Source organism: Lampetra fluviatilis, chromosome 3 (genome assembly GCF_964198595.1).
Source record: "Lampetra fluviatilis chromosome 3, kcLamFluv1.1, whole genome shotgun sequence".
Taxonomy (NCBI): domain Eukaryota; kingdom Metazoa; phylum Chordata; class Hyperoartia; order Petromyzontiformes; family Petromyzontidae; genus Lampetra; species Lampetra fluviatilis.
The window spans coordinates 34,998,749-35,022,193 of NC_136277.1; the positions used below are offsets into that span (position 1 = coordinate 34,998,749).

Sequence of the window (23,445 nt, forward strand, 5' to 3'; positions counted from 1 at the left end):
CATCGAGACCCACAGAGATCCCTGAAGGACGCCATCCACGGAGACGCCACAGGGACCCCTCCTCGTGTGCCAGGAGGACCAGCGCTCCCCTCGCGCCGGCGGCACGGAACCCCCCGGGCCCTGTCAGTCGGTCAGAGGCGGCTGGAGCCCATGGGGGCCGAGGCGACCCAACTGGCTCCGAACCGGACGAGGTCCGACTCCTTCCTACCCGGCCCCAACGCGGTCCCCTGGGGTCCGGCACCGATCCCCCAATGCCCCCCCCACCCCCAGTTTCTTACCCTCCCACCCCTTACCCCCCGTCCCCTACCCCCCCCCCCTCTGCTAGGCGAAGCTCATGGAGACCGTGTGCTCCAGGGCCTTGCGGCGCAAGGAGGCGATGCTCGTGCCCCGCCACATGTCCCCGACCTCGGGAGAGCCGCAGAGCTGCGGGGAGCCCGTGGGGACGGTGCTCACCACTTGAGGCGGCCCCGACAGCGACGTGGAGACCATCCCGGGGAACGTGGGCTGGTACAGGTGGGACTGCAGCCCGCCGCCGTTCGACAGCCCCATGTGGTTGGGCCCCCCGCCCAGACTGCACTGCGACAGGGATTGCCCCATCTGGGGCTGGCGGCCCAGAGACGGCGGCAGCGGCAGCGACGAGACGCCGGACATGGCGGCGCCCCAGCGCGCGTCCCCCGCGTGGAAGGAGCACAGCGAGTCGGCCATGGAGGGCGGGAACTGCGGCAGGCCCGCGGGCGGCAGCAGCGCGCCCGGGGTGCGGAAGACGTTCGTCGTCTTCTTGCGCTTCTTCCACTTGGCGCGGCGGTTCTGGAACCAGACCTGCCCGGAGGGGGTCACGGGAGGAGGGTCACAACCGGTGGAGGAGAGGGGGTCACGGGAGGAGGGGTCACAACCGGTGGAGGAGAGGGGGTCACGGGAGGAGGGTCACAACCGGTGGAGGAGAGGGGGTCACGGGAGGAGGGGTCACAACCGGTAGAGGAGAGGGGGTCACGGGAGGAGGGGTCACAACCGGTGGAGGAGAGGGGGTCACGGGAGGAGGGGTCACAACCGGTGGAGGAGAGGGGGTCACGGGAGGAGGGGTCACAACCAGTGGAGAGAAGGTCACGGGAGGAGGGGTCACAACCGGTGGAGGAGAGGGGGTCACGGGAGGAGGGGTCACAACCGGTGGAGGAGAGGGGGTCACGGGAGGAGGGGTCACAACCGGTGGAGGAGAGGGGGTCACGGGAGGAGGGGTCACAACCGGTGGAGGAGAGGGGGTCACGGGAGGAGGGGTCACAACCGGTGGAGGAGAGGGGATCACGGGAGGAGGGGTCACAACCAGTGGAGAGAAGGTCACGGGAGGAGGGGTCACAACCGGTGGAGGAGAGGGGGTCACGGGAGGAGGGGTCACAACCAGTGGAGGAGAGGGGGTCACGGGAGGAGGGGTCACAACCGGTGGAGGAGAGGGGGTCACGGGAGGAGGGGTCACAACCGGTGGAGGAGAGGGGGTCACGGGAGGGATGGCATCGCCAGGTGAGGGTCGACTGCGCCCAGTGAAGACACGAGAGGGGCAGCAATGAGCAGGGACAGAGGGGGGGGGGGCAGGACAGGATGCCCGTCACCAGGCGAAGGCGACCAGGGGGAGGGGGGTGCAGGCGGCAGACACGAGCAGCGAGCGGCAATCGGGGTGGGCGCGCGCGCCGTCCATTAACAAGGGGGGCGGTGCGGGGGGGTCATTGACGTCGTGAGCGAGCCCTGTTAGCGAGCTCCTGTTAGCGAGCTCCTGTTGGCGAGCACCTAGCTCCTGTTAGCGAGCTCCTGTTAGCGAGCTCCTGTTAGCGAGCTCCTGTTGGCGAGCACCTAACACCTGTTAGCGAGCACCTAGCTCCTGTTAGCGAGCTCCTGTTAGCGAGCACCTAACACCTGTTAGCGAGCACCTAGCTCCTGTTAGCGAGCTCCTGTTAGCGAGCACCTAACACCTGTTAGCGAGCACCTAGCTCCTGTTAGCGAGCTCCTGTTAGCGAGCTCCTAGCTCCTGTTGGCGAGCACCTAGCGCCTGTTAGCGAGCTCCTGTTAGCGAGCTCCTGTTAGCGAGCTCCTAGCTCCTGTTGGCGAGCACCTAGCGCCTGTTAGCGAGCTCCTGTTGGCGAGCTCCTGTTGGCGAGCTCCTGTTAGCGAGCTCCTAGCGCCTGTTAGCGAGCTCCTGTTAGCGAGCTCCTAGCTCCTGTTAGCGAGCTCCTAGCTCCTGTTAGCGAGCTCCTGTTAGCGAGCTCCTAGCGCCTGTTAGCGAGCTCCTAGCTCCTGTTAGCGAGCTCCTGTTAGCGAGCTCCTAGCTCCTGTTAGCGAGCTCCTGTTAGCGAGCTCCTGTTAGCGAGCTCCTAGCTCCTGTTAGCGAGCTCCTAGCTCCTGTTAGCGAGCTCCTGTTAGCGAGCTCCTAGCGCCTGTTAGCGAGCTCCTAGCTCCTGTTAGCGAGCTCCTGTTAGCGAGCTCCTAGCTCCTGTTAGCGAGCTCCTGTTAGCGAGCTCCTAGCTCCTGTTAGCGAGCTCCTAGCGCCTGTTAGCGAGCTCCTGTTAGCGAGCTCTTAGCTCCTGTTAGCGAGCTCCTGTTAGCGAGCTCCTGTTAGCGAGCTCCTAGCGCCTGTTAGCGAGCTCCTGTTAGCGAGCTCCTAGCTCCTGTTAGCGAGCTCCTGTTAGCGAGCTCCTGTTAGCGAGCTCCTGTTAGCGAGCTCCTAGCGCCTGTTAGCGAGCTCCTGTTAGCGAGCTCCTAGCTCCTGTTAGCGAGCTCCTAGCTCCTGTTAGCGAGCTCCTGTTAGCGAGCTCCTAGCGCCTGTTAGCGAGCTCCTGGTGGCGAGGCACGCGGAGACTGGCGGGCGCGAGGCATCGGTCTCCTCTCTCTCACAGGCGCGGACACAATAACGAGGCCGAAGATCCCCCATTACAGACGGAGCGACTGTTACAGCAACTTCTGTTTGGGAATACCTATGAAGGCCAGAACCACACCCAGCCGCCTTTGTGTCCCCAATGCAGATGTGTATACACCTTGTCGACGGCGGGGAGGCTCAGGACCGGCTTACATCGATATTTGCCACTTATGTTGGTCGTGAGCGGCAATCGAACTCGGGCCTCGGGGTTCGTAGCGTGGTGCGCAAACCGCTACACTGCCGATCATCTTAATCACATGTGCGTGCAAACACACGTATGCACGTGCGCACGAACTTGTACAGATACACACAGAGACGCACACATATCCCCACGCACAGACAGACAGATTTACACAAACACACCGCGTTATCGTGCGCCATGCCGGCCTTAATAGGTGCTCGCTAACACCACTGTCCCCACCAATCTATACACACACGCCTTTTGTCACACACACACACACACGAGGAGTATATCCACAGGACAAGCGCCGTTGACTTCCCCCACAAAGTGGTACTAATTTTATCGACACGGAAGCAATGATGATGATGGGGTGAGTCAACTCCCAACCAGGATCTCGACAACTTCCGATTGCCGTCGGTTCCTTCACCTCGATCTCTTGTCGAGTCGCGGCGAGACGCGGCGAGACGCGTGGCCATCACGGAGTGCCACCACCGGAGTGGGTGGTGCAGCTGAGGCAATTACTGAGAGGGTGGCCAGGGGGTCAAACTGATGACGTAATAAAGAGGCGCTCAAGAGCTCGAGTGGAGGAGCGCTTTTGCACAACTGGATTTGATTGAGAAGCAGCCCTTGGCCCCGCGCTGAGACGCGTGGATCAGAGACAGAGAGAACACTGGAGCACGGCGGGAGAGTGCGCAAAGGGAGCGTGCGATTTATACTGAGACAGAGAGAGAGGAACACGACGATCAGAGAACAGGCGCACACGATCGACATCACGTGGACTGTTCGGAGGTAAGCGGACGAGGAATGGCCACCGTGAGACGGGTGAGACTGGTGAAGGAATGGCAGCCAGACGATGGAACGCGGCCCGAGGCCGGCTCAGTGACGACCACGAGCGGACGATCACCGCCGCGGATTTGGAGCGCGGAGCGCGGCTCGCGTGCGGGATTTGAACTGAAAATGATTTTATATTTTACCAGGTAAGGCCCACTGAGCTATACAGCTGTTTTACTGAAGCGACTTGGGCACAAATGATAGCTCAACGAAGCGGCTTATCGCGTGGATTTTTTTAGGAGTTATATAATCTAAACGCATTTTTCTAAATGTGGAGGGAAAACCCGGAGGCCCAGGAGAAAAATCCACGCGATTATCGCATCGCAGGATCATGAGGGCCGGCGAGAGGATGGGGAGGAGGCCTTCATCCAGCAGTGGATCGATCAGAGTGACGACGGCGACGGCGACGACGACGACGGTGATGCGCACACAATGACACAGATCCAATGAGAGAGGAGTAAGCGCAGCACAAAGCGCGGAGTGGATCGTGTCACCCTCGCCGCCGTTGATGCTAGCCGTGGCGCGGTGCGCTAACCACTGCACCACCGCCACCTCGTGCACACACTGACACTCGTACTTGCGTACACACAGCACGTGTTTAGAGGACAGCATTCATCTACTGAAGATCCATGTGCACACACGCACACCTATATAGTGCGACAGTGCGTCGCGTGTATCCTTACGCGTGTACACATTGAAAGACACACACGGCATGCACATCAACTACACATCATGGAATTTGTGAGGGTGCACACACACGTGTGCGTGTTTGATAAAGACTCCCCATATAGCCTTAACTGACTATTGGGGCAAGTGCTGTTAGCGAGTCGCACCTATGAAGGCCGGCATGGCGCACGAGGGGGTGGGTGGCCAGCACCACGCCCGGCCGCCTTTGTCTCCCGAGTGGCGATATTTACACATTGCACCAGGCACTCATTTGAGGCCGGGTAGACCTAGGGGGAGAGGCCCAGGAACGGTTGAGATATCCGTCACTGGCGTTTGTGGCCGTGAGCGGGAATTGAACACGGGACGCCGGGTTCGTGGTGCAGTGCGCAAGCCGCTATTGCCCCCACAACAGACAAACACACACCTCAGGGAGAGTCCACGCACTCACGCGCCCTTGACAGTCAAACCAATCGGACCACCCCGCGCCATGATTGCTGGGGCCCAGATTCTAGAACGACGATGTTTTATGCCAATTGTCTCGTTCATGCATACAGTGAACTATCTATTTCCATTCAATACTCATCAATTGACCAATAACATATTCATATACAGAGGACCGCAGAGCTTCGGCAATTGCAGGTAGCGCCGCCGCCGCTGCCGCCGCCGCCCTCCGGCTCGTCTGTGCTTCCTCTGCGTCGCCCTCTGCACGAGAACGGCACCTCGCCGAGCGCTTCGAGAACACCTCTGTGCTCTACACGAGTCGCGATGCGGGTCTCTGTGCGTGTGTGTGAGATGTAAATAGACTTACACGTGGTTATAAGTACTCAGGCCAGACGATGAACACGCGTGTGTGCTATAGTGTAGCGGTTATCGCGCTGCGCTATAAACCCGGTAACCAGGGATTGATTCCCGCTCACGACCAACACCAGTGACGATTATCTGAACCGGTCCTGGGCCTCCCCGAGATCAACTCAAATCAGTACCTGGTGCGATGTGTAAACATCGCCACCGGGGAGACAAAAGCAGTTGGGCGTGGTGCGGGCCACCGACCCCCTCGTGTACCGTTCGGCCTTCATAAGTGCTCGCTAACAGCACGTGCCCCTACAGTCTGCTAAGGCTACACGGGGGATCCTTGTGTGTGTGCACGTGTGCGGTCCGCACGGCATCTCTCCGTGAACACATTCATGGGGCGCACGCGCTGTCTGCGCACCACCACCTCCACACAGCAACCCACGCGGCCGCCGCTCCAGCAGGCAAAGGTCTCCCACTACGGCCGCCCGGCCAACTTCCATTCAGCGGGTGGTCACTCCTTGTCTGCTTCTGTCCCGATGGTCAACTCCCTCCCTTCATCCTCGTCCGCGCTGATTCCCCCCCTTCCCTCCCCCGCCCGGTCTCTGTTCAGATCTTCTCTGTCCATGGCTGAGCGCGTCCATCTGTCCTCGCGTTTTGTTATAGAAGTCAGCCCCCCCCATCGCCCACCCCCCCGATCGCCCCCCCCATCGCCCCCCCCCATCGCCCCCCCCCCCATCGCCCCCGCCATCGCCCCCGCCCCGCCACTTGCCGTTGATCTGAACAACGTAAACATCAACAATAACATTCCTCCTCGTCTGTGCCCCCAGGCGCTAACCCGACGATATAAACTTGAGACCATACGCCCCGTGGCTGTCTCCACGTACACGTGCTGCGGGTGTGGTGTGAGTGTCCGCATCCCCTCGGCCACGTTGGTTTGAAACAAGCACAATGAGGACCGGTTTCCACACTCGAGTGTCTCATCAGCAGTCAGGCTCGCTTGCCTGCAGCACTGCTGCTGTACTGCTGCTGCTACTGCTGCTGCTACTGCTGCTGCTGCACTGCTGCTGCTACTACTGCTGCTGCAGCACTGCTGATACTGCTGCTGCACTGCTGCTGCTGCACTGCTGCTGCACTGCTGCTGCTGCACTGCCTCTGGGTGCAAGCGGCGTCTCCGCCTCGTGCGTCTCCATGCGGGGAGCGCGCTCCACTGCGCTACGGACTCGGCGGCCCGTGTTCGATTCCCGCTCACGAGCAATGGCGGCGATTATTTGAACTGCTCTTGGCCCTCCTCGAGGTCGACCCTTAATAAATGAGTCCCTGGTGCGGTGCGGTGTGGAAACATCGTCACTGGGGAGACAAAGGCGGCCTGGTGTGGTGCTGGCCACACGGCGCCCTCGTGTGCTGTGCCAGCCTTGATCGGTGCTACTCGCTAACAGCCCTCGCTTCAACAGTCTGTTAAAGGTTACACGTTGATATTTGTCTTTGTATTACAGTGAGTGTGTGTTGTACAGCGTGTGACTGTGCACGCGCATTCCACGCACACTCCACGCACTCCCCTACCTACCCCCGGCTACCCCCGGCGGGGGCAGGGGGGTAGGTAGGGGAGTGGGGGTCCGTGGTGTGCCGAGTGTCGCGGGTCGCTCCGTGCCCGTGAATTCGCCGGGGTCGTTAATGAATTAATTGACGAGAAGCGCGGACCGCGCACGCGCGCCGCGATCCGGGGTTCGAGGAGCGCGCGCGCGCACAAGGGGGGACCACAACGACAAAGATCCCCCGTGTAGCCTTTAACAGGCAGATGAGGCAAGTGCTGTTAGCGAGGAGCACCTATGAAGGCCGGCATGCGACGCGGCGGGGTGGTGTGACCAGCACCACGCCCGAACGCCTTTGCCTTCCCAGCGCTGATGTGTACACGCGGCCACCAGTTTCTCATGTAAGACCAAGTCGACCGAGGAGAGGAGGCCCAGTTCCGGATCAAATACTCGCCACTGATCGGTCGTGAGCGAACTCGGGTCGCCAGGTTCGTAGCGCAGCGCGCTCACCTACTGCGACACATGCAAAACAAATACAAATCTCCCCCATATAGTATTAACCGACTAATTGGGGCAAGTGCCGTTAGCGAGCACCTACCTATACGTGTTAGCGAGTAACATACTCTAGATAATATGTGCGGTGCACATGCGCACATGCCGGCTGCGTGTGCGCATGCACGGCGTGAACACCCTCACCCACAGCCCACACGGGTACTCATAGTCACGGGTACTCGCGGACATATGCACGTGGATATTCTGCGTGGTGTGCCAACATGCTTTACACAGCACACGCACACACGCACGTGTGTCATTATTACACGTGTGTAAATTACGCACGTGCCCAGGCGCCGGCCATCAACATCATCATTCTCGTGGTGGTGGTGGAGATGATGATTATGATGATGATGGAGGTAGTGGAAGTGAAGGGAATAATGATAGTGGTGGAAATTTATGGTGGAGATGCAGACAGTGGTGGAGATGCTGGTGGCGATGGTGACAGTGATATAGATGATGATACAGATGATGGTGGAGATGCAGACAGTGGGGTGGGGATGATGATGATGGTGTGATGGTGGTGGCGAGGATGATTATGATGATGTTACTTTTGTTTACGTTTTAAAGCGTCCGCATAATGACGCGAGAGGGGAGCGCGGATGGGGAGATGAGAACTGAGAGTGGAGAGAGGGTGCAGAGGTTTCATTGGCACATGTTTGACACTATTCCACGACAACGCTAGATAGCGGGATGCATGTATTAATAAACACATTGAAGACGAAGGCCCCCTGTATTGCGCACACGAGCCTTTGGGGGACGTGTTGTAAGCGAGTAGCGCCTATGAAGGCCGCTACTACAAACGAGGCGGTGGGTGGCCAGCACCACGCCCCGTCGCCCTCGTCTCCCACAGCGTCTCCCACAGCGTCTCCCACAGCGCACCATGGACTCATTTAGCGCTCAGTCGACACAGGGCAGAGCCAGCACCGGTTCAGATATTCGCAGCCCCACCACTCCCCAGACGCACGCGCGCCGACTTGGCTGTGTCGCGTGGAGTGATCACGTGGGGAGCGGTGGTGCAGCGGTTAGCGACCCCAGATCGTTTTCCCGCTCGCGGCCAAATTTCGTGACGAATACCTCAACCGGTCCTGGGCGCTCCCCGAGGTCGATTCAGCCTCGACGGAGCACCTGGCGCGGTGGATAAATATATCGGAATTAGGAAGACAAAGGCGGCCGAGCGTCGTGAGGGCCACCGAGCATCGTCGTGCGCAGTGACGGCCTCTGCGGCTGCTCCCTAACGGCACTTGTCCCAATAGTCCACAGAGACTACCCGGGGGATCTTTGCCTTTGTGTAATAGCGCTTTCTCCTTCAAGTCCTTTGTGACATCGCAACGCGAGCAGTTAACTGCAGTGTGTACACCTCCATTGTGAGTGAATAAACCCTCCATTGTGAGTGTGTAAACCCTCTAGTGTGAGTGTGTTAACCCTCTAGAGTGAGTGTGTAAACCCTACAGGACGCGTGTGTAGATCCTCCATATGTATACAGTATAAATGATTACACACGTGTTTACACGTATAGGTGAAAACACACGCGCACTTGTGTACGCGTGTGTTCATTGTAAGTTAACACACGCGCACGTACACATGAACACACGCGTACGTGTTGTGTTTACATATTAACACACCGACACGCGTGGGCACTTGACCCCACACTCGTTGCGAGCCGTGCGCTGTCGCGAACCGCGTCGCGCTTGTTTGCCACGGCGGCGAGGGGCCGAGTTTGATTTTTGATCGACTTGGTGAAGATGATGGTGGTGGTGGTATTGATGGTGGTGTTGATGATATTCGTGATGATGGTGGTGGTGGTATTGATGGTGGTGTTGATGATGGTGGTGTTGATGATATTCGTGATGATGGTGGTGTTGATGATGGTGGTGTTGATGATGGTGGTGATGATGGTATTCGTGATGATGGTGGTGGTGGTGTTGATGGTGGTGGTGTTGATGGTGGTGGTGATGATATTCGTGATGATGGTGGTGGTGTTGATGGTGGTGGTGTTGATGGTGGTGGTATTGATGGTGGTGGTGATGATGATATTCGTGATGATGGTGGTGGTGTTGATGGTGGTGGTGTTGATGGTGGTGGTGATTATGGTATTGATGGTATTCGTGATGATGGTATTCGTGATGATGGTATTCGTGATGATGGTATTCGTGATGACGGTGGTGGTGATGATGATTGTGGTCATGATCTTTGCGCCATCACCTCCATTGTGAGTTCACAAACCGCGGTCGCGATGCGCGCGAGCTACACACACACACACTCATACACACTCATACACACTCACACACACTCATGCACACTCATACACACACACTCATACACACTCATACACACTCACACACACTCATGCACACTCATACACACACACTCATACACACACACTCATACACTCTCATGCACACTCATGCACACCCATACACACCCATACACACACACACTCATACACACTCATACACACACACACTCATACACACTCATACACACCCATACACACACACACTCATACACACTCATACACACAACAAAGACAAAAGATCCCCCGTATAGCCTTAACAGACTGTAGGGGCAAGTGCTGTTAGCGAGCACCTATGAAGGCCGGAACGGTACACGAGGGGGTTGGTGGCCAGCACCACACCCGACCGCCTTTGTCTCCCCAGTGACGATATTTACACAGCACACCAGGTCATCATATGAGGCTGAGTCAACCTAGGAGAGGCCCAGGACCGTTTCAAATAATCGTCATTCGTGTTGGGTGTTAATGGGAATTGAACTGGGGTCGCCGGGTTCGGAGCTCAGGACGTGTGTGTCAACGGCGCTAACCACTGCGCCTCCACTCCCCACAATACACACTCACTTATATTGACGCGATCTAACCCAAAACACCTCTATTATGGATAACACATCGTCATACATACACACAAACACACACATACACACTCATATGTTCGTATACGGGGTGCGTGAGTAACACGCGGTTTGTTCGGACACGCGGTGTATTAGTTACCACACTGCGCTACGAACCCGGCCACCCGAGTTCGATTCCCGCTAACGACCAATAACAAAGACAGCGAATATTTTAACTGGTCATGAGCCTTCCAATAATCGTTCCTGGGGAGACAAAGGTGGCCGAGTGTGTTGCTGGTCGTCGTAGTTTCTCGCGAATAGTACTTGCCCCAACCGCCTGTTCAGGATGTGCGGGGAATATTTCCCTTCGTGTTTTAGTGACATCGGAGTGAGCGAGCTCGGCTCGCTCTCTGTCGTCTTCAGCGTCACACTCCGCGGGAGGCGAATTACTCGGTCCACCGATGCTGCTGGGCTTGCGTGTGAGATTGTTTAATGCTCAGCGGAGACTCGACAACGTTTGTGCCACGTTTCAGCCGTCTACGCCTTCCAGAACATCATCACCCCCACGCACCGTCCTCTATATTTACAACACGTGTACCATTATTATACACAAATAGTTTGTAACAGACTGTTGGGGCAAGTGCTGTTAGCGAGTTGCACCTTCGAAGACCGGCACGGCTCACAACGAAGTGGACGGGTGGCTAGCACCACGCCCATCCGCCTGTGGTAAAATCTACACACCGCACCAGGCACGCATTGGAGGCTGGGTCGACCTAGGGGAGGCCCAGGACCGGTTCGGTTAATCGTCACTGGTGTCGGTGCATGTGTATCATCTTAGAGCAATAGGAGTGTATTTATGAGCGTGTACGTTCTATTACGGGTATATATATATAACTCTGTATAATATAGAATCAGCCGTGTTTGTTTCATGACGTGGTGAATATACAAGGCGGCGACCTGGGGGGAGCCTTCATTCAACAGTGGATTGATCACGACTGATGCAAATATGAACCTCTACGGCGCGTACGTAAGACGAGGGTGTGTACACGACAGCGTGCACGTCATCTGATGAGGGTGAGAGCGTGCGGCATCAGCAGCAGCACACACACGCAGGTCGTGCGGCGCGGCGCGTGTACACAGATCCCATGTGGCCTACACAGACTGTTGGGGCACGCGCTGTGAGCGAGCGCCTATTCAGGGCGTGCACGCCGCTTCGTGCGCTCAGCACTGAGCCCCCCCCCGGGTGCAGAGGCACCGAGTCCCGGGTCCACGCACCCCCCCCCCCCTCCTCGTGAACGCGAACAGGTTGCGAGCGGTAAGAGTACAAACATCCTGCCATGCGGCACGCACGTACACACATTCATAGCCACATAGAGTAATCGCAGTTACATATACATATTACATGTACACACATACATAAATATTATATAAAACGACAAAATCCCCCGTATAATTCTAGATTTGAAGCATTCGTGACTGCAAGGATTTATATTCGTAGGTTTTTGTCACATACGTGACTTTACCGGAAAAAACCTACGAATTTTAATCCCCCGTATAGCCTGCACAGACTGGTGGGGCAAGTGCTGTTCGCGAGCAGCTATGAAGGTCGCTACGACGCACGAGGGGGTGGCCACAACTGCACCTGGCCGATGATGTTGATGTTTACGCATCGCATCAGGTACTAATTTGAAACTGAGTCGACCTAGGAGAGGCCCGGAACCGGTTCAGATAATCGTCACTGGTCTTGGTGGCCAGTACGAGAATCGATCTCGGGTGTCTCCGCACTATTTATACACACAACGACAAATACGCTAATGCATACAAGACAGAAACATGCACATATATACAGTATACACATATAGAGCATACACATATATACTTATACTATAAACGTACGCATATGTGCACACATTCACCAATACAGATATCAACTGGTAAACACAACAGGCAAATACATAAACACACTCACGCTCGCATGTGTAGCCGTATCTGTGTGCGTGCGCACGCGCATACAGCCCGCTGCTGCGTGAGGCCTCCTCCCCACGCCGTGCTTGGCCGTGGGGGCACTGAAGGAGCGGGCCGGCGGGTTCGCGCTCTCAAGTCGCGAACCTCCGCGGCGATCCTGGCCACGGCTCACGTCAGTGCCGAGTGACGTCTGGACCGGTTCTGGACCTCCCGATCTGGTCGCGCGCCGCGCCGGCCTCAGCGGGCACTGCCCGTGACCAGCACTCGCCCCAACAGTCTGTGCAGGCTACCCGGGGGAGCTTTGTCTCCGTGGGAGTGCGCGCGCCACAACATCGACGCCGCCCGCGGGAAGCGACGAGGCCGCCGCGTCTCTCGACACCGCGCGCCGCCAGCGCCGACGACGACGAGAGGCATCGCGCCCGGGCCCCTGTCGGGTGGTCATGACCCTCCCTCGTGACAATATCGATGATGATGATAATAATAATAGTAGTCCTCACCGTAGTAATGATTGTACAATGACGCATACACGTTTACGTGGTGGGCACGCTGCGGGTAGAGAGACGTGGGTCCCCCCGGGGTTCACGCGGCTCTCACGCCCCGCACTGCCGAGCGGCGCGGCGGCGATGATCGCTCGGACTTCGCGGACGCGGCGCAACTTTACACACAAACCACCATCACCTAATCACCACCATCATCACCACCATCATCACTACCATCATCACCATCACCTAATCACCACCATCATCACCACCATCATCACTACCATCATCACCATCACTACCATTATCACCACCATCATCGCCACCACCATCACCATCATCACTATCATCATCACCATCATCACCACCACCATCATCACCACCATCACCATCATCACTACCATCACCACCATCACCTAATCACCACCATCATCACCACCATCATCACTACCATCATCACCATCACTACCATTATCACCACCATCATCGCCACCACCATCACCATCATCACTATCATCATCACCATCATCACCACCACCATCACCATCATCACCACCATCATCACCACCACCATCACCATCATCACTACCATCATCACCATCACTACCATCATCACCATCATCATCATCATCACCACTATCACCATCATCACCATCATCACTACCATCATCACCTACTCACCACCACCATCACCTAATCACCACCATCATCATCACCACCATCATCACCACCACCATCACCATCATCACCACTATCACCATCATCACTACCATCATCACCATCACTACCATCATCACCATCATCATCGCCACCACCATCACCATCATCACTATCATCATCACCACCATCATCACCACCACCACCATCACCATCATCACCACCATCATCACCATCATCATCATCACCATCATCATCGTCACCACCATCACCATCATCACCACCATCATCACCATCATCACCATCATCGCCATCATCATCGCCACCATCACCACCATCATCACCACCACCATCACCATCATCACCACCATCATCACCATCACTACCATCGTCACCATCATCACCACCATCATCACTACCATCATCATCGCCACCACCATCACCATCATCACTACGATCATCACCACCACCATCATCATCACCATCACTACCATCATCACCAATACCACGATCACCATCAACACTACCATCATCACTACCAGCATCACCATCATCATCGCCATCACCATCATCGCCACCACCATCGCCATCATCATCGCCACCACCATCGCCACCACCAATACCACGATCACCCCCACCATCAGCATCATCGCTGCCCACCCGCTGTGGTTGTTGTTGACGGGATGGCGATTGCAACTGCGCAGCTACCGCGCTACTCTCGCTGTCGGGTCGCGGTGCCGCCGCGTGGTGTGTGACGCTATGTCCGACGTTTCGCTCCACGTGCCGGGAACTTCTGCGGGAATTGACGGTGCGGACGCAGCGGCAAACACCTTCCCGGTCGCGTAGAGTGGCTCACGTTGTGCCAGTTAACCATTGTCAAATCTAACAAGTTTAACCACTGCCATTGCTAACCAGTTAACAATAGTTACATTTAACTATTATTGTACTATTTAACTTGTGTAATATCTAACCAGTTAACTAGTGTTACAATTCACGATTCGTATCAGTACCTATTGCTATACGAGTTAGCTATGCTCATAGTTGCTATTGTTAAGCTGTCGCTCTGATTGGCACTGCCGCTGTTTGTGTTGAGAGTTCTGATTGTTATGCCAGGATCGTCACCCGATGGCCGCTATGAATGAGAGTTACCAAGGCGATTATTACGGCTGTTGTTGTTGTTGTTATTGCTGTTGCTGCTGTTGCTGTTGTTGTCAACATTATGATTGTCGCTCGTGTAACTCTCGAGTAGTTTTGGGTGTTTTTATTGATCGAAGACCGCGACTCAAGTTGCCCACATTGTGGGTCGCGAACGCAGCGCGCCGCCGTCGCGCTGGTGTCGCGCTCTTCTGCGATAACCTCAGAAACAGCGACACCCACCACGACAACAACAACAACCACGATAGCAATTACCACGATAACAACCACCACCACGACAACCACCACCACCACGACGACAACAACACGACGACGCCAGGGTCGGCAAGACGGCGATGGGTTCACGGTGGCGGAGTGCGACAGCGAAAAAGCGACGACGACGACGCGGCGTGAATAGCAGCGACTGTAGCTCCGTGTCGATGACAATGATGGCAGCGGCCGCACACGCGCACGTGCACACGCACGCGCGTGAACACACACGCACGTGTACACGCACGTGCACACACACGCACGTGTACACGCACGTGAACACACACATGAACACACACGCACGTGTACACGCACGTGAACACACACGTGAACACACACGCACGTGTACACGCACGTGCACACCAGACTTGCACGCACACGTCAACAAACCACGCGCGATCACCCGCGCGCACACACACACACATGTACACACACACACGTGTACACACACAGGTGTACACACACACGTGTACACATACACGTGTACACACACACACGTGTACACACACACACACGTGTACACACACACGCGCGCGATACGTACGCATCCAAACGACACGCTGCCGCACGTGTACACGCACACCCGTCGCTCCGCCCGCCCGCCCGCCCCGCGCACACGTGCACACACCTGCACGCGCGCGGCACGCACCTGCACGCGCGACTCGGTGAGGCCGATGCGCAGCGCCAGCTCCTCGCGCATGAAGATGTCGGGGTAGTGCGTCTTGGCGAAGCTGCGCTCCAGCTCGTTGAGCTGCGCGGGCGTGAAGCGAGTGCGGTGACGCTTCTGCTTCTGCGGCGCCACCCCCGACTGCTGCTTGCTGCTGTCCGGCTCCTTGAGAGCCGACAGCCCCGAGCCGCCGCCTCCACCACCTCCTCCACCTCCTCCTACTCCACCACCTCCTCCTCCGCCGGGTCCCTGGTTCTGCTGCTGCTGCTGCTGCTGCATGTCGTCCCCCCCGAGCATCGTGACTCCGTCGGGGCCCCCGCACCCCCCCGAGACGCACGGATGCTCGTTCCCGCTGCCGCCCACGCCGACCAGGCGACACTTGCTGGCCTCGGCGACTCGCAGCATCTCAGAGTGATCCTTGAGACCTGAACATACGAAAAGAAGGGGGGGGGAGTGATGGGTGGGGGGGTCCATGAGATGGAGGGGGGTCTCTATTATTTGAGCCCCCCTTCGGAGGGGTCCCTCTTAGCCAGGACGCCTTTAGCGGAGTCTCCAATTACAAAAATCCCTCTCACTCGGGACCCCTGTCGTCTTGGGAGTTCCCCCCACCAGGATCCCGACTAGCAGAGGTCCCCTTCCCGGTCCCCTCGCTCGCGAAGAGACACGTGCTGCTGCTGCTCGCACGCCAGCGCGCGCGAATGTAAACACGCCGCGCTAATGGAGATGAATGGAAACGGGAGTTCCGCTCGCCGCGCGCATCATTGCGTGTCTCGGTGTCTCCGCGTGTCTCGGTGTCTCCGCGTGTCTCCGCGTGTCTCGGTGTCTCCGTGTGTCTCAGTATGTCTCCGCGTGTCTCGGTGTCTCCGCGTGTCTCGGTGTGTCTCCGCGTGTCTCGGTATGTCTCGGCGTGTCTCAGTATGTCTCCGCGTGGCGTATCTCTGGTATAAGGGTGTCTCGATAGTGTCTCCGCGTGTCTCTCTCTAAGTCTCCGAGCGGGACTTGATGAGGTGCGTGTGTCTGCGCAACTCGGCGCTTGGAGGTTTGACTCGGCGTGTCTCTGCGTGTCTGGCCGCGACGTCTCACCCTCGGCGGAGTACATGTTCCTCTGCACGAGTCGCGAGTCCAGCATGTCTGCGTGCGACAGCATCGCGAGGCTGCTGCTGCTGCTGCCGCGCCGGGCGGCTCCCGCCCCCCCCTCCTCCTCCTCCGCGCTCTCGCCCCTAATCTCCCCTGATCTCGTTTCACGCTCGTCTCCCGCCGCCCGCTCTGCTCGCTCTCGTCACACTGGTCGATGTCGCCGTTGTTCTTATCGTCGATGTCGTAGCTGTTAAAGTTGATGCCACGCGGCAGTGGCCGCGCGTCGCCGCCGGCCGATGAATATAACGGCGCGACGCCTAATGGGCCGGCCTTATGAGCCACCTAAATCAGGGCCGTCACGCAATCACAGCCAATGAGATCTGACGAGGTGAGGGCTACTGACTCCCCCCTCCCCTTGCACCCCTCCTCCCCCTCCTCCTCCTCCCCCCCGAATTAGCGTCGCCTCGCCCCTCCCTCAGCCCCCCCCCCCCGCGCCGCGAGTGCGCGCGCGCGTTCGCGATGGCAGCGGCACTTAGCACGGGCACGCGCGGGGCCACGCGGGCTCGCTCGCTCACTCAGCACCACGGGGGAGCCCGGGGGAGCGGGGGGGGAGAGGGACAAACATGAGCAGAGATGAGCGGAGATGAGCAGGAGATACAGCTTGTGGTCAAAGGAGATGATAGGTACCGCTTGGAAGATGAACGAAGCTGAACAGGGATGAGCCGGAGTGATGTGAGTGTGCGGCGTGATATGATGATGACTATGTTGGGACGTCGGATGATAATGTTGAGGTGTGAGATGATGACCATGATTTTGATCCGTGACATGATGATGGTAAGTTGTGAGATGATGGTGCAACGTCGGATGATGGGGGTGGTCTAGCGTGAGGCACTGGTGAAGCTTGAGATGATGATGAGGATGGTGGCGCAGCGTGCGATGGTGGTGGTGCAGTAGCGAGAGATGATGATGATGATGGGGGTGCTGATGAAGCTGGACACGCTGCGCATTTTCGCGGCGCATAAATCGCGGTTAGGGGCTCCCATCTCTCCCCGAGTCCCGGCCGCGCGCACAGATCCGCGCTGCGCTCTCCCTCTGCTCAGTTTCCTCAACAACATCAACCACTCCACCCCCCCCCCCCCCTCGAAACCCCCACCGGCCCCCCCAAATCTCACAAAACCAGACGTGAGCCCGGCGGATGAAAGTCCCCCCCGTGTTTGAGGTGAATTTTGAGCGATGGCCGCTGCCGGTGGCGTAGTCGCGCTCCTCCCCGCGGCTCTGGAAGGTGGAGGCGGCGTTGCGAAGCTGCGTGGATTCGCCTCTCATTGGATTCATCAGCCGCGAGGGCACCAGCGGGAACAGAGCCGCACGGGAGCGCGGCGTCTCTCCTCGTGTCTCCTCTCCTCGCTCATGTACCCCCCGATTATCTCCGTTCTTCTTCTCCCTGCTCCTTTCCCCGCGCCTCTCCCCGCGCCTCTTCTCTGTTGCCGCTGCTGCTGCTGCTGCTCCCATCGCATCGCCCGCGTCTCCCCGCGTGTCTCCGGGCTCCGTCGCGGGTCCACGTCCTGGGGTCTCCGCCACGCGTCACTCCCCGCGCTCAGCACCCGCCTCGACTCCCTGCGCCTCCCCAGAGGTAGGGTGCTGCTGTGAAGAGACCCTTTCCAGCACCGCACGCCCCCCCCTCCCTGTGCCCCCCTCTTTGTTTTCTTTTCTCTGATTCCCGTTCCTCCCCATCCCGTCCCGGGAGCGGCGCGCGTGCACGCGCGGCCTCGTGGAGCCACGGAGACGCGCGCTTGGCGAGTCGAGGGGACACGGGAGGGGGTCTGCGTGAGTGCGAGTGAGTGAGTGTGAGAGTGGGTGAGTGTGAGAGTTAGTGAGTGTGAGGGTGAGTGAGAGTTAGTGAGTGTGAGTGAGCGAGTGCATGCGTGAGTGAGGGTGAGTGCGTGAGTGTGATAAGGAGTGCGTGAGAGTGAGTGAGAGTGAGCGTGAGTGTGAGAGTGGGTGAGTGTGAGTGTGAATGAGTGTGAGAGTGAGTGAGTGTGAATGAGTGTGAGAGTGAGTGAATGCGAGAGTGAGTGTGAGCGTGAGTGAGTGCGACAGTGAGTGTGTGAGTGAGTGAGTGGGAGTGAGTGGGAGTGAGTGTCCCCTAGAGCGGAGTACTGGCCACTCCACTCCGGTCTAAATAGGTGCTCGCTAACATTACTTGCCCGAAGTCTGTTCAAGACTATATGGGTGGTCTTTAGCATTGTATTTGTGTGAATGTGCGTGTATGATTGAGTGGTCGATTTACGCACACGCGCGCGCGCACGCATCATCACCATCAGCACCAACACGACGATCACCACCACCATCACCACCATCATCACCATCAGCACCAACACTACTATCAACACCACTATCACCACCATCATCAGCACCAACACTACCATCACCTTTCTAGACTTGAAGCTTTCGTGACTGCAAGGATTCATATTCTTGGGTTGTTTTGGTAAAGTCACCAGGTAGGTAAAACATTAAATCACCACCTCCATTATCACCATCATCACCATCAGCACCAACACGACCATCACCACCACCACCATTATCACCATCATCACCATCAGCACCAACATTAGCATCACCACCACCATTATCACCGTCAGCGACATCAGCACCAACATCACCATCATCATCGTTAACATCGTCAACATCATCGACATCATCACCATCACCAGCATCACCACGGACCCCGCGCGCACCTGACCCGCGCTCCAGGCCTCGACTCACTCGTGCATGTACATATGTATATATATGTACACGTGTGTGTGTACACACATGTCTACGTGTGTATGTATTCGCATATACGTGTATGTGTGTGTATACATATACGGTGCACGTAGGTATGTTGAACTTGTTTCGCACCGTTCGCAGTAACCTCAGCCTCAGATTAGAACTCTTTGCGGTTATTAGATATCGCCGCTGCCCACCCGCCGCTCCGTGTGGCCGAGCGGCCCACGTCGGCGCCCGCCCCCGGCACTTGCCCCGCCGGATTGCGGCGAGACGGCGCTGCGTGGTATCTGCACGCGATATTCAACGTGGATAATGCAGCAGCAGCAGCATGACGCAGTGGAGGCTGCGAGTGAGAGAGGGGCCAGGGGTGTCGGAGTGACCCGGTTAGGGCCCGGGTGCCGACACGGGGGGGGGGCGGGTCTCGCTCGCTTGCAGCTTTCCGTCAGCATTATCGTCACACTCCGCCAGCGGCAAATTACTCGGTTCACCGAGGATGATGATGAGCGTGTGAATCAATAATTTTATTGTACTGTACTCAAAACACTCGACTGCATTTGTGCAAAATGTCACCTCTCTCATTCCTAGAACTTACGCTCATCGTTATCATCCCACACACTGCAGATTCGTGCATGTGTGCACGTGTGCGGTGTTGTACACGTACATGTGTGTGTGTATGTGTGTGTGTGTATGTATGTTGTGTATATATGTTGTGTATACGTGTGATGCGTGCAGTGTCGATGTGTCCCGTGTGTGCGCGGGTGGTGTGCGTGTGTCTGCACAGACTCTGCTGTCGCTGTCACGCGCTCGAGTGATCTTGCACAATGAGTGATCTATTGGTGCGCGCCTGTGTGTGTGGGCTACAGGGCGAGATGGGTGTTTTGTGTACACGTGTTGGTGTGTGCACAGCGTGTTAGGGCGCAGTGCGTGTGCGCGTCCGTGTGTATGAATACGTGGTGTGTGTGTGTGTAGTGTGTGGATTTATGTGCATGCATGTGTATATATATCTATGACGTGTGTGTATATGGCCTTAATAGGCGCTCGCTAAAAGTATGTGTCCCAACAGTCTGTTCAGGGTGTCCGAGGTGTATTTGTCTCTGTGCGTGTGGACAGTGGTGGTTAGCGCATTGCGCTCCTAACCCGGGCCGGACCCGAGTTCGATTCCCGTTTCACAGCCAACATCGGTGGCGGATATCTGCACCGGTCCAGAACCCCTCCCCAAGTCCGACTCAGTCTTAAACGAGTACCTGGTCGCGGAATGTGAACATCAGCATTGGGAAGACAAAGGCGGCCGGGCGTCGTGCTGGCAGCCTGCTGAGCCCATTTGCCGTGTCGGCCCAACTGTCTGTTAAAGGCTATACGGGGACCTTTGTCTTTGTTCGATATATATATGCGTCTGTGTGTCGGCATAAGCGTGTGTGTGTGTGTGCTCGCTGTCCGCGTAATGTGTATTTATGTGTGTGTGTGCTTCGCGGTTATGTGTGTGTGTGTCATGTGTATTTACGCGCCGCGGGCTCGCGTGTCTGTTTATGTTTGTGAGTGCGTGCGAGATGCTCCTGTGTGTGTGTGTATCGGCGGCATGGTATGTTTATGCCTTTGTGTGTAATGTGTAGTTATGTGTTGCTCTGTGTAAGAGTATTTATGTGTGTAGTTGCAGCCGCGTTTACACGCGTCATCACCAATGTGCAGTACACGCACGCTGCGTCTCGTCTACACCCACACACACATGCATGGTGTGCATCACGCCAACACGGAGTGTGCACATACACAACATTTGTGTTTGGGATGCACACGCATCAGCATTCTTTATTCGTGTGCACAGATATATATATACACACAGCGCTCCACTGCTGCTAGGCGTTGCGTAGAGTAGGGGATATCGGCGTAAGGCACTGCCACTACCACTAGAATTAACGTTTATGCATATGCCAATAGTAATCCTATATATTGTCCTATATTTTATACATTCTTATAAACATGTTTAAAACACTAAGCCCAAGATGGGGAGGCCGAGAGGAGGCGAGATGGAGCCAAACTATAGACACACAATCATCGTCATGTAGAGTGCATTGTAGACATTAAATACTAATTATACATGGTACATTACAGACGCACAACACTAATTATGTACTGTGCATTATACAGACACAATATTTAATATATATAATACGTGTGTCCACACAATCGTGCATATCCTGTATATTAGTTACATAATAACAATGGTATATATGCACACACGATGTTAATACTCTGCACAGATGATACAAAGATACAGTGTATCGACACACACGGTTACTCTCGTGCCGTGTAGAGACACGTAATGTGTGTACCATCGTGATACCGTCGTGACATCACAGATCTACCATCGCCATGTCACGTGCGCATTGCCATCATTATTATTATAGGAGGATAGATAGTTAACATTGGTTTCGTTATAATTTCGCTCAATTGTATATTTAAGACAAAGATCCGCCCTTGAGCCTTGAACAGACTGTTGGGGCAAGTGCTGTTAGCGAGTAGCACCTTCGAAAGCCGGCAAGGCACACGAGGAAGTGTTTGGGTGGCCAGCACCACGCCCGACCGCCTTTGTCCTCCTCGTGGCGATGTTTACACACCGCACATGGTACTAATTTTAGGCTGAGTGGACCTAGAGGAGTCCTAAAACCGGTTCAGATAATTGTCACTGGTGTTGGCCGTGAGCGGGAATCGAACTCGGGTGGCCGGGTTTGTAGCGCAGCGCGCTGACGGCTGCGGCACCGCTCCCCACAACAGTACAGACTGCACAGACTCACGCGCGCCGTAGATGGATCACGAGGGAGGCGCAGTGCTGGCGATGAGTGCGGGCTGAGTGAGTGGCATCACTCAGCCTGCAGTGGCCGCACTGCTGCTGCTGCTGCCGCTGCTGCTGCTGCTGCCGCCGCTGCTGCTGCTGCTGCTGCTGCCGCTGCTGCTGCTGCTGCCGCTGCTGCTGCTGCTCCTCGTCCTCGGCGGCTGCTGCAGACGATGACGGCTCGCGCGGTCCGTCACGGGCGGGTCGCGCCGGTGCCCGACGTCACTGGACGTTACCTCTCGGTTCCCGAGGTTACTCGAGGTTACCCGACGTTGCAGGAGGTACCAAACGTTACCAAACGTTACTCTCAACTATACGAGGTTGCTCGAGGTTATATGAGGTGACCAATGTTACCCAGGGTTACCCCACATTACCCGATGTTACCCGATGGTTACTCGATGCTACTCGAGGGTTACCGGAGATTGTCTGAGGTTACCATAGATGACCCGATGTTACCAGGGGTTACCCGCTAAGGGATGAAGAACGTCACCCCCAGCTAACGGTGACAGTGCTGGCAGGCGATGGGGGAACCGTGGCGACTGAAGCGGTCCACCCCCCTCCGCCCCCACCTCCTCCTCCTCCTCCTCCTCCCCACCTTCACGAATCCCGCTCGACCCACCGTGGTGAAGTATGGTTACACATACTCGTTGGTTCTTTCGCTAAAGCCACGTGTAGGTGTAAAGTGTTAAGTGTGGTTACACAGCCCCACGATCATCGACACTGCATTCAGCAGTGGATGTGCACATGGCTATGAGTTGTCTTTGTTATTGTTACTATTATTGTGGTAAAACACCTTCTAATAGCCATAACCCTGCCAATCACGACTAATACTACAGCTATAACCACAACTAATACAAGCACGACTAATACCACCACAATAACAACCACGACTGTAACAACCACAACGATAACGGCCACAACGCGCACCGCAGCGTCGTATTGGCGACGCAGAGCGACACGGAGACCGCCGCCGCCGCTGCTGCCGCTCGTGGCTGGTGCTCGTGGCTGCTGCTCGTGGCTGCTGCTCGTGGCTGGTGGTGGTGGCTGGTGGTGGTGGTGGTGCTCGTGGCTGGTGGTGCTCGTGGCTGGTGGTGGTGGCTGGTGGTGGTGGTGGTGCTCGTGGCTGGTGGTGCTCGTGGCTGGTGGTGGTGGCTGGTGGTGGTGGTGGTGCTCGTGGCTGGTGGTGCTCGTGGCTGCTGCTCGTGGCTGGTGCTCGTGGCTGCTGCTCGTGGCTGGTGCTCGTGGCTGGTGCTCGTGGCTGGTGGTGGTGGCTGGTGGTGGTGGTGGTGCTCGTGGCTGGTGCTCG

The 23,445-nt window shown here is 56.8% G+C and overlaps 1 protein-coding gene across 1 annotated transcript; it reads right to left on the minus strand.

Annotated features, from left to right (window-relative positions):
- Positions 1-321: 321 nt before the first annotated feature.
- Positions 322-16,626, minus strand: OTP (orthopedia homeobox). Its single transcript, XM_078879927.1, has 3 exons — positions 16,553-16,626; positions 15,431-15,894; positions 322-819 (listed from the first exon to the last, which is right to left on the minus strand). Exons 1-3 carry the CDS (start codon positions 16,614-16,616, stop codon positions 322-324), a joined length of 1,026 nt encoding a protein of 341 aa, XP_078736053.1. The 5' UTR covers positions 16,617-16,626.
- Between the last annotated feature and the right edge of the window lie 6,819 nt (positions 16,627-23,445).